At 38.3% G+C, this 15,238-nt stretch overlaps 1 protein-coding gene across 1 annotated transcript in view; it reads left to right on the top strand.

Annotated features, from left to right (window-relative positions):
- Positions 1–15,238, top strand: part of Lrp1b (LDL receptor related protein 1B) — a 1,542,993-nt gene that overhangs the window by 70,402 nt on the left and 1,457,353 nt on the right. Inside the window, exon 2 of the mRNA XM_042055373.1 lies at positions 5,989–6,111. Within this exon, the coding sequence (XP_041911307.1) occupies positions 5,989–6,111 (123 nt within the window). The remainder of the gene's footprint in view (positions 1–5,988; positions 6,112–15,238) is intronic.

Below are 15,238 nucleotides of genomic sequence, written 5' to 3' on the forward strand. Positions count from 1 at the left end.
GATGGATGGAGATAGAGACAGAGCCCCACATTGGAGCACTGGACTGAGCTCCCAAAGTTCTGATGAGGAGGGGATGGAGAGAGATCATGAGAAAGAAAGTCAGAACCATGAGGGATGCGTTCACCCACTAAGACGGCAGGACAGAACTAATGGGAGACCACCAAGTCCACTTGGAATGGGACTGATGGAACACGCGACCAAATCGGACTCTCTGAGGGTGGCTGATGGTGGAGGCTGACCGAGGAGCCAAGGACAATGGCGATGGGCTTGGTCTCTACGACATGGACGGGCTCTGTGTGAGCCTTGTCAGTTCGGTTGCTCACCTTCCTGGACCTGGGGGGAGTTGGGAGGACCTTGGACTCAACATAGTGTAGAGAACCCTGATGGCTCTTTGGCCTCAAGAGGGAGGGAGTGGGGGTGTGGGTGGAGGGGAGGGGAGGGAAGGGGGAGGAGGAGGGGAGGAGATGGCAATTTTTAATAAAAAATAAATAAACTGGAAAAAAATCTGATAATAAAATACAAATTAACTACTGTTATGGCAATTAACTTATAATATATCTCTCCATTACTAAAGTTTTTTAAAAAAACAGAAATTGCAATACAATTTTAAAAATGCATTTTTTTTATAAGCACAAGCATTATCATATCAAGCTCTTACTAAGAACACAATGAACCCACGCTCTGTGTAGACCAGCCTTCCTTGTATTTCCACGTTTTAATGCAGACCTGTTCTGGGGGATGCACGTGTGCTGGCTGCTGGCTTTTCCCTCTGGGATGTAAGTGAGCAGCCCTCACATCCACATAAGCCTCTTGTTTTAATTACAATGAAAGACATTGTGTTTTCTACAATAGAGAGGATATTTTACAAAGATCTGTCTGACTGTCTCGCAAGTGTGGGTTGAGGCATTAAATGGGATGAATGCAAAGCTCACAACCATATGGTATGGTGTGCTTCTGATTAAAAGAACTGAAATAAGGAGATGTATTTTTAAGTGCTTCCTTCAAAATATTGAAAAATATCTTAAGGTTATGTTCAGTGTTTCTACAACTGAACTTGAATTATCTGATTGAAAAACAAGCAGATGGGTTATAATAAACTTTTAAATGTCACTTCCTAAAGATATAAAACTGTCTGTCAAACTGCACCAAAATAAAGGTGTTGGCTTACACTATATAAATTGTGTGTATTCGTGTGTATGTTCCATGCATGTGAACACATCCATGCTGCAGTGCGTTTGTGGAGGTCACTGTAGGCTGTTTTTGCCTCAGTGCTTGACCTCTTCTCGAATCTCAGCTACTTTGATAGAAAATCTAGTGCTCCTCGTCACGCTGATATCCCTCCTCCCTTCGTCTTCACACACTTTGCCTCCTGTAGCCACATCTTCCCGCAGTTCCAGCTTGTTTGGTTTCAAGTTTTGATCATTCCTCTGAAATTCAGACTTCAATATTTTGCCGTTCGTGTACATTCCTCCTTGGATGTCTCCCAAGTATACCAGACTATGGAGATATTTTGAAAATGATTGAAATGTCTAACATTTTCGCCTCACAATTTCAATCAAGATTCTGATATTTAACGAGACAGTGGATATGGTGTTTTATTTCAGCTCTTCATAAACTATAGTGTTTCAATGCTGTTTTCTATTCGTGCCTGTATCCATCCAGCTACCTCACAGATCTTCTCAAGTCTCCTCTCACTTTGCCCAGTTCACTTGCATGCCAGCAGCCAGAGAGTCCTTAGAAAACCCTGGGCAAATCCCACCATTCTGTTCTGACCTGTCCACTAGTCTCACATACCGTCTGTTGTTGTTTCAGGTAAAATGCACAACTTTCATTTGTCCCCCCCACCACAATCCTTTACCATTTTATTTTGTTTCTTTTTACTTTATATTTTTCTTCATCACCCTGATTGTTCCTTCAATTTATTTACTCCTTTTTCCTCAGGCTATCATCTTTAACACATTGCCTTTTATTCAAGAGAATGCCAAGGTCAACCTTGAAAAGCTCTGGTCTTACACGGTCACAATCTCAGTGACATCGCCTCAACATCATCCTTAGAACTATTCTTCACTGCCCCCACCTTTCAATTTGGGTTTCCAAAGAACTTACATCTTGTAAACACAGTCAACTCATTTCCCTGTTTTGTTCCATTTTCATAAAAAAAACAAACAAACAACAACAACTCAAAAACCACAACTAAAGCTGCATGGTGTCCAGGAAACCAAAGTTTAGTTGTTTGTAATTTTGTTTTCATTTCCCCCCAATGCCTAGACAAAATTAAGATGTGATGACTATCATAGTTAGCTTAGCCAAATTGACATTTAGTCAAGTAGGAAGAGGAAACCTCGACTGGGGAATTGTTTCCATCATGACCTGCGAGCATGTCTTGATTGCTAATTGATGCAATAGGGTCCAGCATACTGTGGTCAGAACAATTCCGAAGCCATTGGGCCAGCCATTTTAAATAGTGATAGATGAATGTGAGCCTGGTTACCAGCTTGTAAGTGTATTCCCCGATGAATTCTCCTTCAGTTCTTGAATGTTTTCCATACCCCAATATTGGGTTTCGCTGCTGATGCAGTAAGTCAAATGAGGCTGAATTAAAAGTCCAGGTTTAATGAGCAAGCACCCCAAGGTGATTCTCGGGGGAAGAAAACAGGAGAGACCATGCTGTGGGCCTAAGGGTTGACTCTTAAACACCTGTAGGCATGGTCTTGAGCAGCCACAGGGGAGGAGTCACCACTGGACAAATTTTCTGAGGGTGGGGTTTGGAATAGGTCCTGACCTGGAGATTTCCAGCAGTTCTTGTCTCCAGGATTTGAGTTTCTTACATGACTTCCCTCAATATTGTACTGCAAACTATAAGCCAAATAAACCCTTTCCTTCCCAAGTTGGTTTTGGTCAGTGTTTTGTTACAGCAACAACAACAAAAAAACTAGGGCAGAGATAAAAATGCTTTAGAAGTATATGTTTGCATTATTATTTATTTACTGTCTATGAAAGACAGGCTTCTGTGAGTCTAGGCACTTTTTATTTTTCTAACTTTATGACTTGCATTGATTTTTAGGACACTAGCCCTCTAACCAGGCCTGGAGGCACATGCCTTTAATCGCAGCACTTGGGAAGCAGAGGAATACAGACCTCTGAGTTCAAGGATAGTTTTGTGTACAGAGTGAGATTCAGAACAGACAAAGCTGTATAGAAAAATCACTGTATTGATAAACAAACAAAAAGAAAGAAAGAAAGAAGAGAGAGAAAACAAAATAATAACAAAAAGACTTGATGCAGACATCAGTTTCCAAGTTTATATACATGAAATTCTATGAAGCATTTGCAATAGCCATAAATCCTTGACTCTTAAACTTATGATTTCCAGAAGATTAATTTGTTAAGTTCCCATTATGCTTTGCTCCATAATCCTGGCCACTTCTTTAGACAACTGCACATCTCTGAACAGAAAGATACAAGGCCTATGTATGATCAATCTTTGTTGGATGCTTCCTGTGGTTCTAACATTCTCTCCACAATAGCCGGGGTGACCCAGCTCCTCCACTGACCAATATTTCTGAGATGCTCTCCTCCAGTTCTCCAAATGTTTGTTCATGCTCCTCCATACTTCTTTATGCTTACAATACAAGAAGTGACTAATGTGGACTTAGTCATTGGCTGCACAAATAGGTAAAACCTTTCAGTAGGTACTGTGCTCTTATCCTTCTCCTTACGACAATTGTTTGCAGTTTGACCTCTCAGACTATGGAGAATATCTGTCACCTGAAGGTAACAGAGTAGGGACAGGCTCTCAAACCATCTGTTACGGATTTTATGGAATAAACAAGATTAATAACGTTTGGTCCACTGTAATATTCACAATATTCACAACTATTTAAATTATTTTATCATAAATCTGATTTTATCTTTATATATAAGAAAATTACTTTGACATTCATCCCATATTTTTCCTAAATGAAATCTAAATATTACATGACTGCCTGAAACCAAATCTAAGTCTTACACTGAAACATGGGATCAAATTTATAAATACCATATACTATTATTGAGTGAAAAAAATGCAAGTCTAATTTGAATGCAATTTAATCTGTATTCACTTCAACTCTATTAGAATACCCTATTGGCCATTTACCCGGTGCATGCCCTCCTAGTAAGAAATGCTTAAATTTTATCTTTTAATCTGTGTGTGTGTTAGAACAATCTGTCTGTCTGTCTGCCTTCCTGCTGGAGAAAAAACACATGGCCTTGTAGACATTAGGTTCCTGTGCTGGCTGGTTTTATGTCAACCTGATACAGTCTTCTGAGAGGAGGGAATCTGAACTGAAAAAAAAATGTTCCATAAAATTGGGTTATATGCAAACATGTAAGGCATCTACTTAATTAGTGATTGATCAGGGAAGGACCATCCCATAATGGGTAGGTTCATCTATGGGCTGGTGGTTTGGGGTTCTATAAGAAAACTGAGTGAGCAAGCCCTGAAGAACAAGCCAGTAAGCAGCATTTCTTCAAGGACTGTGCTTCAGCCCCTACCTCCAGGTTCCTTTCTCTGTTTGACTTCTTGTCCTTGCCTCCTTCAATGAGAGACTATGATGTAGAAATATAAACCAAATGAACCTTTTTCTTCCCAAGTTGCTTTTAGGTCATGGTGTTTCATTGCAGCAACAGAAACCCTAAGCCAATTCCTCTTCTTCCCGTAAACTGTATGCTGTTAGCACCCAAATACCTTGGTACTTTTATTTCTTTTGTAGTATTGTCATTTATTAAGTCTAAAAATTCTGAGTAGACACATATATTATCATATCTTTTCAGGAAAAAATGGATTTTACATCTTTGAATATGTAGCATAAAGCCTTTGGCCAACTAGTAATGTATCCAAGTAAATCAATGTCAAGTCATGTGATGAAAATGATGTAGGCACTGTTGATGAATTGGGTAAGCATGGCAGGGTATTGTGTTACTTCTCAGACACTATCTAATGTATGAGAAAGTAAAAAATTAAAATTTACCAGCATTCGTACATTAAAAGCTCTGTGCTTATATCTGTTAGTAATAAATTTACTGATAGTCATACTTGGAGAAAGAAGGAAATGAAATGTGAGAAAAGGAGAGATGCAGGATCCAAGATAACACTGGGTGCAAGATGCGTCAGTGTTTGTATATTGCTAAGGGACAAAAGTACAAATGAGAATGACACAGAATGGCTGTTATTTTAACTGCAGTGACTAGCTATCAATTCTAGGAAACATTCCTAAATCATGCATGTTAAATTTTTTTTTCAGGTAGAACCATAAATTAGGAATAAATATAGCAAGAAAAATCAATATCCACTGAATTCATTAGCACTTTAGGAGAGACTGGCAAACCCAGTATCAAAAATGTTAAAAGCAAAATAGCAAATTTTGTAAGTACAAACAACTCCAGAACCCATGTTAAAGAAGCATGAGGGAAGTTTTACTATCAAGAAGCAGAAGCAGCCCTGTTGTCTGTCAGTTTTGAAAACAGTACATCAGTTCTACAATATAGATATCTCATACATAAAGACATGATGCATCATATCAGGATAGAGAGTTAAGAAGAATGACATTTAATTTCAATATTAAATGACTATCAAGTTTTTCCCTGCTTGGAGTGATGATAAAGCTGAAATTCTAGTCATTAGGTGTTGTTTTGATGCAGCATGGCCTCCCAAGCTCACAGGCTGGAACATTTGTGCACCGTATTTGATGAGATAAAGCCCGCAGTCATAAACACAAACAGAATTCTTAACTCTTTTCAGAACAGACTGTGTGCATCTCCAATGGTGCCAAGCGTGCCAGAGCAATGTGCTTGAGCTGCACAACTGAAGTTGGAGGAAATGTTTGCTGTAGCTTTGCTCCTGAGCAGCGTGGCTCAGGGTGCTGCTGCTAATGCTGGGTACTCCTTAAGCGCTTCGGTTCATGGTCTGACCATTCATTCTTGATTTCAAAACTTTTCCCTTTGCAGATCAGCAGTCCTGTGATCCTGGAGAATTTCTCTGCCATGACCACGTGACGTGTGTCTCTCAGAGCTGGCTGTGCGATGGGGACCCTGACTGCCCTGACTTGTCGGATGAGTCTTTAGCCCTCTGTGAGTAGAAAGGCTCTTTGCTTTTGGATTTGCTCCCGTGTGAAACCAAATGTCAGTTGCTTCCACAGACCACTGCTGTTCTAGCTGGTTCTATTTTTACTTCCTTTAAAGCATAACCTGACAGCTCTGAAACCTTTTGTTTCTATTTTCTTCGAAATTGAGTGTGTGAATGGAGATGAAGCCCAGTTGTAGAGTTTGAAGTAACTTACTGTAACTGTGCTGATACTGGGAAACTTACTTGCTTAGCAACACAGAACCTTGCTCCCATTGGTCACATGTACCTTGAGATGCAAAAAAGTATAGAAGATGGATCATTAAGGAAATTCACCTCTAGCTTTCACATCACTTACATTAATATTTATAACTCTGCAGATTACTGAACATAATTTCTTTACAACTTAGAAGACAAAAAAATCTTATCAGTGAGGGTCTTAACCTTTATAAAACGAGACTGGGACACCCTTGGTGTCTGGGGGTTCTAATCCCAGTTGAAGCATTGTTACATGAAATCCTCTGAGGATTTTACCACACTGGACATGAAAGTATACCGAAACTGGGACTAATGGTATGATTACTGCTGAATGACACATAGTTTTATGAATGCTCTCATCTGTTCTTCAGTGTGTGAACCAGACACTAATTTCGATATCAACACTTTTAGAACTTTATCCCCTCAGTCTGTGGTCCCTGTGTGTCCAGATTGGCCGCTGTATCAACATTATCACCAAGGCAATCACAAAGTTCTTTTCGTAAAGGCCAAGTGAAGAAAAGAGACATATTGCAGTTGATTGATAATGTGGTGATCAAACCATAAAAGGCAAACCAATGGTTTTAACTATGCACTTACTCATGTTGCAAATAGAACTAATGCATTCGTTACTAAAATCTTGCCCGTAAAAATGAAATCAGTGTGTTTTTAATAATCATTGTGTTTGCAAGTCCTATTAACGTTTTTCAGAATAGATGAAAGTGATTGTATATATGCGAGTTGCTCGTCTTTACTTTACACCCATCTTCTCAGCGAGAGGTTGTGGGCATTGAATAAATTTCTCATTTTTACCAATTTTACATATAATTATAAACTTTTTCATTGAGGTCCTTGTAGAACATAGACCAGATTCTGGGGGCGATAGATTTAAGATAAGAAAATAAGAATGATATAATGAATTAATCTCTACAAATGTATTATTTGTGAGTAGAAATGAATAAACTGCTCGCCTATGATACAACACAGATGAACCTTAAAATATTACCTAAATGGGAAAACACTAGCCATAAAGGAACGTTCATTTTATAACACCATTCACTGAATGACCCCATTAGATATTTCCAATTTGAATTTCTTAATTTAGACTTTTACAGTTAACACAGTGCTTCCCAATGTGTTTTGTGAAGTTCCTATGAGTTATCCCTAACCTCCATAACATAATTTTACAGTACTATAACTCCATGAATGTCAGCATTCAGTGTGAAAGATCTACACACTCAGGATAGAAAGCTGTGAAACTGATTCCTTATGCATACAGAGACATGTTATTGTCTGTTATTAGATAGTAAAGCACATTGTTTCATGAAATTTAAATGAAATTATCGGATGCAATGTGTTTTCCCCTAAATCTACTTAGCCTTTACAAGGAGAAGAATGAGTGAGAATTTATGATGAAATATAGAATCTCTGAAGTGAAAAATTCCAACAGGAATCAGATACTGCTGAATTAAAGTAAGATATTAGCCTGATAACTGAAATGCTTTAAAAACAAACGCACAGAAACAAAAAAGAAGTTAAATGAAATCAAGATATAAAGGGAGTTTAAATGAACCCATGATTTGATTTATTCCTCTCTTTGGTTTCTTTGGGAATGTTTTCTCATATCCATTTGAATGGAGTTAAATATCACGACCAGCTACTAACTTAAAAAGCTTGCCTGAGTTCAACTTGCCACTTGGTGGATTTCGTTTTGGAAAGACTTGACTAATATTTGGGGATTTTAAATATTTTTAACATTTTTTTGTCAGATATGAGAACAAATTCTTCACCATGGCGATGAGATTCTTCCTGTGTGTAATTTGAAATGTGTCTTCAAGTATCTAAACAATGATTAGAAGCACCTATAGTTCCTATGAGGTGAAGAGAATGGGAAATCAGGAGACTTCTCCAGCTTTGTATTCTCGGCTTTCAACTCACTGTTGTCAATTGTGGCATGCAGCTAGGATGAACGTAAACATGGGAAAGGTTTCTTTGTGCAATGCAAGCTTGGCACCATCTGTGGCGAGGAAGTCGTCCTGAAAGGCACATTCTTCGGAGATATTCAAATCTTAATTCCTTCCCAGAATTATTCTGCTCAATGCTTAATGAGTCTCCCTTTCCAACAATCAACTCCAGCTGGTGTGTGATACTTTCTGGGGAGCTGAAGTTATCATAAATAACCTCATTTCTTTTTTCAGCCAGAAAAGTATTAACTCTGCTACTTGTCCTTCATTCCTACTGCTTTATTAACATTCAGAAAATCCCTTAAAGAGTTCTTTGACTATAGACCAGAGTTTGTTTATATTGCCATTTTAGTGAGCAAAGTAGCAGAGTACAAAAATGGCCTTGGTGAATGTAGATTTTGCAACCTGGATAGTTGTGACAATTAGTGCATTGACTTTGCTTTGTTCTTGTGTAGGGTAAGTAAGGCTTTTGTGTAAAGAATTCCAATAGTCACTGCTTACATTTTAGAGGCTTCCTGGGTCTCCACCTTGTATTATCCAGTCTAATGTTTGTTTGTTTTTTAAACTATCTGCCAGTTTTTCCTGTGGAAAAAAAATTAAACATAATCAAAAAGAAAAGAAGTATAAAGTAAGCCAAAGGTCAGATTTTGTTAGCAAGTTACGTTTTGCCCTATAAATGTCAAACTATGATTTCTGGAACATGCCGGATCCACAGTTGTGCTTGCAGGTCTGTGTATGCTTAGGTAATGTGGTGATGTGGGGATGGCTCACATACAGAAAGCAAGTAAATATTGCATAGACTTGTGTGTGAACGCATGGATCCAGCCTGAAGCAACATAGCATGGTCTGCAAGTTCTGCATTTCTTCTATATACGCAAAGGTGTTTGCCGGGGCTGAATCTGAGTACATGCTATAAAATTGGTGGTTTACCTAGCAGCTTACTTTTCACAAATAAAATATATATTACAAAGATGGACAAACAGGGGCAATGTTAAATTAATCTGATTGTTCCAGTATGGACTGGATTTCTTGATTTTGTGTTCTGCCATGCTTGGCTTGCAGTTGTCAGTCTTACCTTCACGGGCTGGCTGCTCCATCTTCTCTAACTGACAGTTGTATTCCAGACACAAAGAAGAATAAAAGGAAAGAGAACAGGCAAATGCCTGTTCACTCACTCTATTGGAAGAAGAGCTTCTTTTGGAATTAAACGTGATAGGTTTCTGCTCAGAACTTCTGTGCTTGAACTGAATATATGGGTCATGGGGCAACAAATATTCTCAGCAGAGGCTATTTTCTGGGTGAGATGTGAAGTAGAGGTAATTGTCTCAGTTCTTTTTTTCTTTTGATTTGATAAAATACCTACACAAAAGCCATTTCCTTTCTCCCATGTCTATAGTCCAGAATATCAGTCAGGGACTGGTGCCAACTGCTCTTTGTAGATCTTCCCCTCTCAATAACCATAATCAAGAAAATTCCCCCAAAGACTTTCTCTGGTTTAATTAAAAGCACTTGCTACTCTTGAAAAAGGTACAGGTTCAATTCTCAGCATCACAAAGAAGCTTGCAATCATCACATCTTTAACTGCAGTTCCAGAGCATCTGACACCCTTCTCTGGTCTTTGTGACCATCACACATATGACCAATTAGCATACATGCAAGCAAACCCTCATATATATATATGTATATATATGTGTGTGTGTGTTTAAAGGTAACCTCCACAGCTGTGTTCAGAGGCCCATCTTCCCGCTGATTCTCAATTCTGTCAAATTACACCCTAAATGCCATAGTAGTAGTAAAGGTAAAAGGAAAGATGTTGAGTGCCAAAGCCCATGGTTGCATGTCCCACGGTATACTTTGCTGTCCCTCTGCCCACTTTCTGCCTATGAGATGGTATTACTATATTTGATAGCGATTGCAAGCCCAGCTCAAAATTCCAGTTATTTATAAATATCTTTGCTATTCTGCATCTAATATATTTTATTTCCTAGAAATGAGAATAACTGCCTCAAATTCAAGTGCCGCATATTAACTATCAAGGTCTCTTCTCCACCTTGCACCCCACCTGTTTTTCTGGTTCCAAGAACACTGTGGGCCACTTTTCCTTGAAAGCCTTTGATAGGACATTACTTCCCCATCTGGCACACTCCTTTGTGTCTACCTCAAACATAATTGAAAAAATAAACTTTATAATTAGGGATGTGTCCAGGAAGAGGCATAACCTATTACATAAAGTCATCTGAGTTGAGTTTGGAACAGTTTTTATAACTACATTTATGACACTCATATATTAGGAAAACTTTGATGTAGAAATTTTCCTGGAATAGGTAACATTTTTAGCTATTGCTCAACAAAACACTATGCTCACTATTTACCCAGAGTTAAATATAATGTTATAAGTATATTCGTGTAAAGCATCACTAATTGATGCTAAAGTCATGCAGTGCCTGTCTTGTTATCTGGTTTTATGAAAGTCAGGACACCGAATTTTTGGTCTTTCTTGTAGCCTTCCACATAGGCTGAGTAGTAAAGGCACAGCTTGTGTTTCTTTGAAAATGCCCCCTTTCCCCAAAAAATACTGAGGTGAAGAAGGAATCAATTCCTAAGAAGACCCCTCAAGCCACCTAATTGTAAAGTGTAACATCATTAGAGGATCATGGAATGTCATCTCAGTAAAACTGTTCATGCGGCTTCGGGAGTGATCTTATCTAATTGAACAATGTAGTAAAAATAACAAGTCTCCCGGGTCCTAGGAACAGAAGCACTTCTGAAAGATGAAAATGTCTGTTCGTCATTGAGTTAGATGTGCCTCTGCATGAAGTGACCATCATTTTATTCTATTTCTGTTGTTGGGGGATTTTAACTGTCTTTAGACAGCGAGATGCTAATCAAATTCTTAAATTCATAAACGGACTTTCCCTTGTGATATAACGTAGAAACCTTTTTGAAAATTTCCTTCCAACTTCCTCTGAGACTGGCCAGAGGAATAAAATGATGGAATTCTTGTGGGACACTATTAGCAAACACATACTGCCCTTCAGAATGTATGGCAGAATAAGGCACTGAAAATAGGCTACAAGAACACTAATACGGATGAAAGTGAGGTCTGTGTTCCTAAGTAATCGTGATTTAGAGGTCACTTTGCCATGAGCTCATCTATGGGAGGCTCAGAGCTAAGCTTTCCGTTAGGTAGAGAAGCAGAAATGATCTTACAGATTAAAGAGAAAGCAGATGAGACCCACGAGGACAGTTTATGTCTCTTTCAATTCTTTCTGTTTTGTTCATTTTATTCGGAAGCTCCTCTGCTTAGCAGTAGAAAGGCCAAAAGCATTGACCCCTCTTTAATAATAAAAAACACCCACTAAAGAGTTTGATATGAAGGGGTGATGGGAAGGTGAGAAAGTACTGTGAATTAAAGGGGCCTGTCTAATATCAGTTCATTTCCCTAGCACAGTGGGCACCAGGGTGAGATTTCTCCTCTGTATCACTGGGAGATAACAGTGTCTCTGAACATGTCATTGCAATTCTAAGAAAGGTCAATTGGAGGCAGAGGTGACAGTACTGAGTGTCCTACAAGCTCACAAGGCAGATTCAGTTCCAGAATGTCCCCCAAAGCTCACCGTTTGCTGCTCTTGGGTCCTCTGATCCAAGATTGCTGGTCCCAGAATCCAAAAGTTTAGCTGTCCTTAGCCAGACCCAAAACTGCAAGAATGAAACTCTGCTGTGTGAAAAGAAAATGGTAGAATAAAGCACATGCTTTCTAGAGACTCTGTTGCGCAAATCTGCTTGGCTTAAGGGATGATGTACTGTAAACACAAGCCTTGGCAGGCTCTGCAGGGACAAATCTGAAGCTGAGCTAGGAGACTTCCTGGAAACATGTGAATCCATCACTTACCCCCAACTAATCCTGCATTGTGGGTTGGGGATGAAGGCTTCTTACATTTTGTGGATGAGTACATTTAATCCTTGAAGATCTTCTAGTCTTTATAGTCAGAGAAAAAAAAATTCATTGACGTTCACTCAAAAGTCCTTCTAAGACGACACATGTTTCCAAATGTGCCGCTATAGGATGCTGTGTGCTAAGAGCATATTTCTAATGATGATGCCATTCTCCTTTTCCACTCGCTACTTCTTCCACCCCAAAACTTAATAATAAAATGCAAACTTGGTGCCTAGTCATTAGGGTAAGGCTAGAACCAGCCTGCTAATTGATATATTGGTTCCTTTCAGATCTATGCAATGAAACTGACTTTGAACTGAATATTTTACCTCAAAAACTTTCAAACATTAGCTTTCCTTATTGGGAGATGGCAGAACTTATTCACAAAAGAAAAAAAATAGGCATAATACCTTATGAAAATAATGTTAAATTTGTATCAATATATGAGAATTAATGCCATTTTAAGACATTCGAGGCTAATAGTTGCTTTTTAGTTAAAAAGAAGATTCAGTAATCTACCTTTTTATCCTATCATTCTTAATATACCCCACTTTTCTTTTAAGAAAGATATCCCTGAATGTAACCTCTTTTGCTTAATTGTTTTTTCCCCTGACCATGACCAATAATAACTTGCAACCAAACCCCTAAATGATGGTCAATCATATATAACCCACCAAATGACCCGAAAATTGCCTACCCCACCTCTTGGGAATGTGCGTGTCATGTTGGTAAAATTACTTCTACTATCTGGGAGCAAAAGCATCCTTAAGGGAACCTGAGAAATTTTAGATAATGATCAAGTCCTGAGGAAGCTGTCTGTATCATTTGTTGTCCAGATTCTGTGTGATGAGACCGTGCAGTCTTGACTGGAGTAGTCTTTGAGGCAGGACCATCTTAACTAGCAGACATTTTTCTGGATACAGTTTTCAGGAAACGGCAGCAAAGAAATTTTGAGAGATTGGATCACCTGGGCTACTTGTCTTCTTCAGAGGAATCTGATCTTTTTTTTTCTCCTAAATCACACAAACTTTTAAAGGTAATATTCATATCTGCATTAACACAAGTGTTCCTATCTCTATCCAGAAGTCCTACCTGTCCACTCCTGTCTAGCTATTGGCCATTTGGTTCTTCATTAAACCACACAAAAGGTATGTTGGCAAAGACACAGCTCCACAGTTAACAAAACATTATCCCACAATAGTGGGTGAAGGTGGATCCCTTGAATTTCCATGTTGGAATAGGGGATGTTTCTAAAGCCCACCATCTCAGAATTGATTTTTTTTTTTCTGATTTAAAGAGCTAATTAGGTTCCAACAAGGTCAGTGGCATGCTGATGAGAAGAGGAACTACAGTTCAGGAGAGCTTGTAAAAGACCTGACAAAACTGCTCATACTTTATAGTAATCTGCTGCCATCTATACAGCTTAGTATTTAAATCTGAGTAGAGGGTTTGCTTAACCAAAAGAGTAACATACAATTCCATAAGAAAAGGAAGTATTATTTTTTTCTACATAGGTTTTTTTAAACGTGTACATAATAGACACTTACATTATTTGATTTCAATAACATGCTATACATTTTCATTTAAATAGGAAAGAAAATACCAAATTCATTTATTATAATAGCTAAATATAATTAATCAAACTAGAAACCCATCATTCAGAAACTATTTAATGCGGGTCAATAGGGCTGAAGGTTCTTATGGGACATAGGCCTTCTGAGATCATAAGAGCAGTAATAATATGAGTATAAACCCATGCTATTAGGCCATTTCTCATTTTGTTTATCCATATGAACTATTATTTCTTCTGCACAGAACATTTCCCTCTCTGATGTCGAGACAGAGAGCTAATATAGTTATTAATGTTAATTGTGACAATTACTGGATGCTGGAATATGGAACCATGTTAGAAAACATGGACAGAGTTAGAAAGCACTGTCCTTTGCAAATGTTTTGCAAATGACAACATCGTTATTAAAATTCTGACAATGTAGATAATTTGTTTTGTCACCACCACAAAAGACTAGTTAGTATCCATAGCAACTACCTTAAAAATGCCATTTGATCTCAGTGATGTTAAGAAAAACAAGAGCTAACATATGTGAGGTGTGCAAGCAAAGTGAATTGAGACCAAAACCTCTGCAAAGCAGGATGCTCCTCAGTTCTCCTGCGCTTTGCAAAAATTCAATATCCTTATGATTTGAAGGTGATTGTGAATTGTTACTCAGATGATGAAACCAATTGACCCTGACAGACTACATTTTTCTTACCTTAAGTTTGCTCAAATATGAATTTATAATCTTGAAAAGAGATAGTTTCTTCCAAGAGGATTTTGGGAAAAATTACTGCCTTCTATAGCAATCTTAAACATCTGCCACACACGATAGATACCCTAGATTGCTTTTTACATGAAAAAAAGATGTTTGTGATAAAGATGATGATGAAAACGGAAGTATTCTTTTTTATCTAGACATCCAGCTGAGCATGGTATCAGGTATAAATGCTCTGGTCAGGAATATGACATCAATTTATTGCATACAGCCTGCTTTTGCATCTGTTCTCACAATCATTTTGAACACAAGTTCTTTTTCTAATTTGTATGAAGGTGTGATAGGATCTACCATGACCATGTCAGTGACACTAGTCATCATCCTCCTTCATGGAAGATAAAAATAGGGAAATCAGTCTCTGGAGATGTTGAATCAACTGGTCAAACACTTTGCTATGGAACTGAGTATTCCACACCAGGCAGGGGAAGCCACGGTCTCTTACAGAGATGTCCAAACTGAAAATCTAGACTCTCACTGGAGGCCACACACCTATCCAGACTTGTGTCACATTGAAGCAAACTCTGCAAGCTTTCCACATTCACAAATTTGGCGGAATACTGTATCCAGTTATGTGTATGATTTACTGCTCATGTATAGACAGTAAATGCAAATGGATGGAGTGCTGTCGAAACAAATCTTGTGCAGATGT

Source organism: Arvicola amphibius, chromosome 7, assembly GCF_903992535.2.
Source record: "Arvicola amphibius chromosome 7, mArvAmp1.2, whole genome shotgun sequence".
Taxonomy (NCBI): Eukaryota; Metazoa; Chordata; class Mammalia; order Rodentia; family Cricetidae; genus Arvicola; species Arvicola amphibius.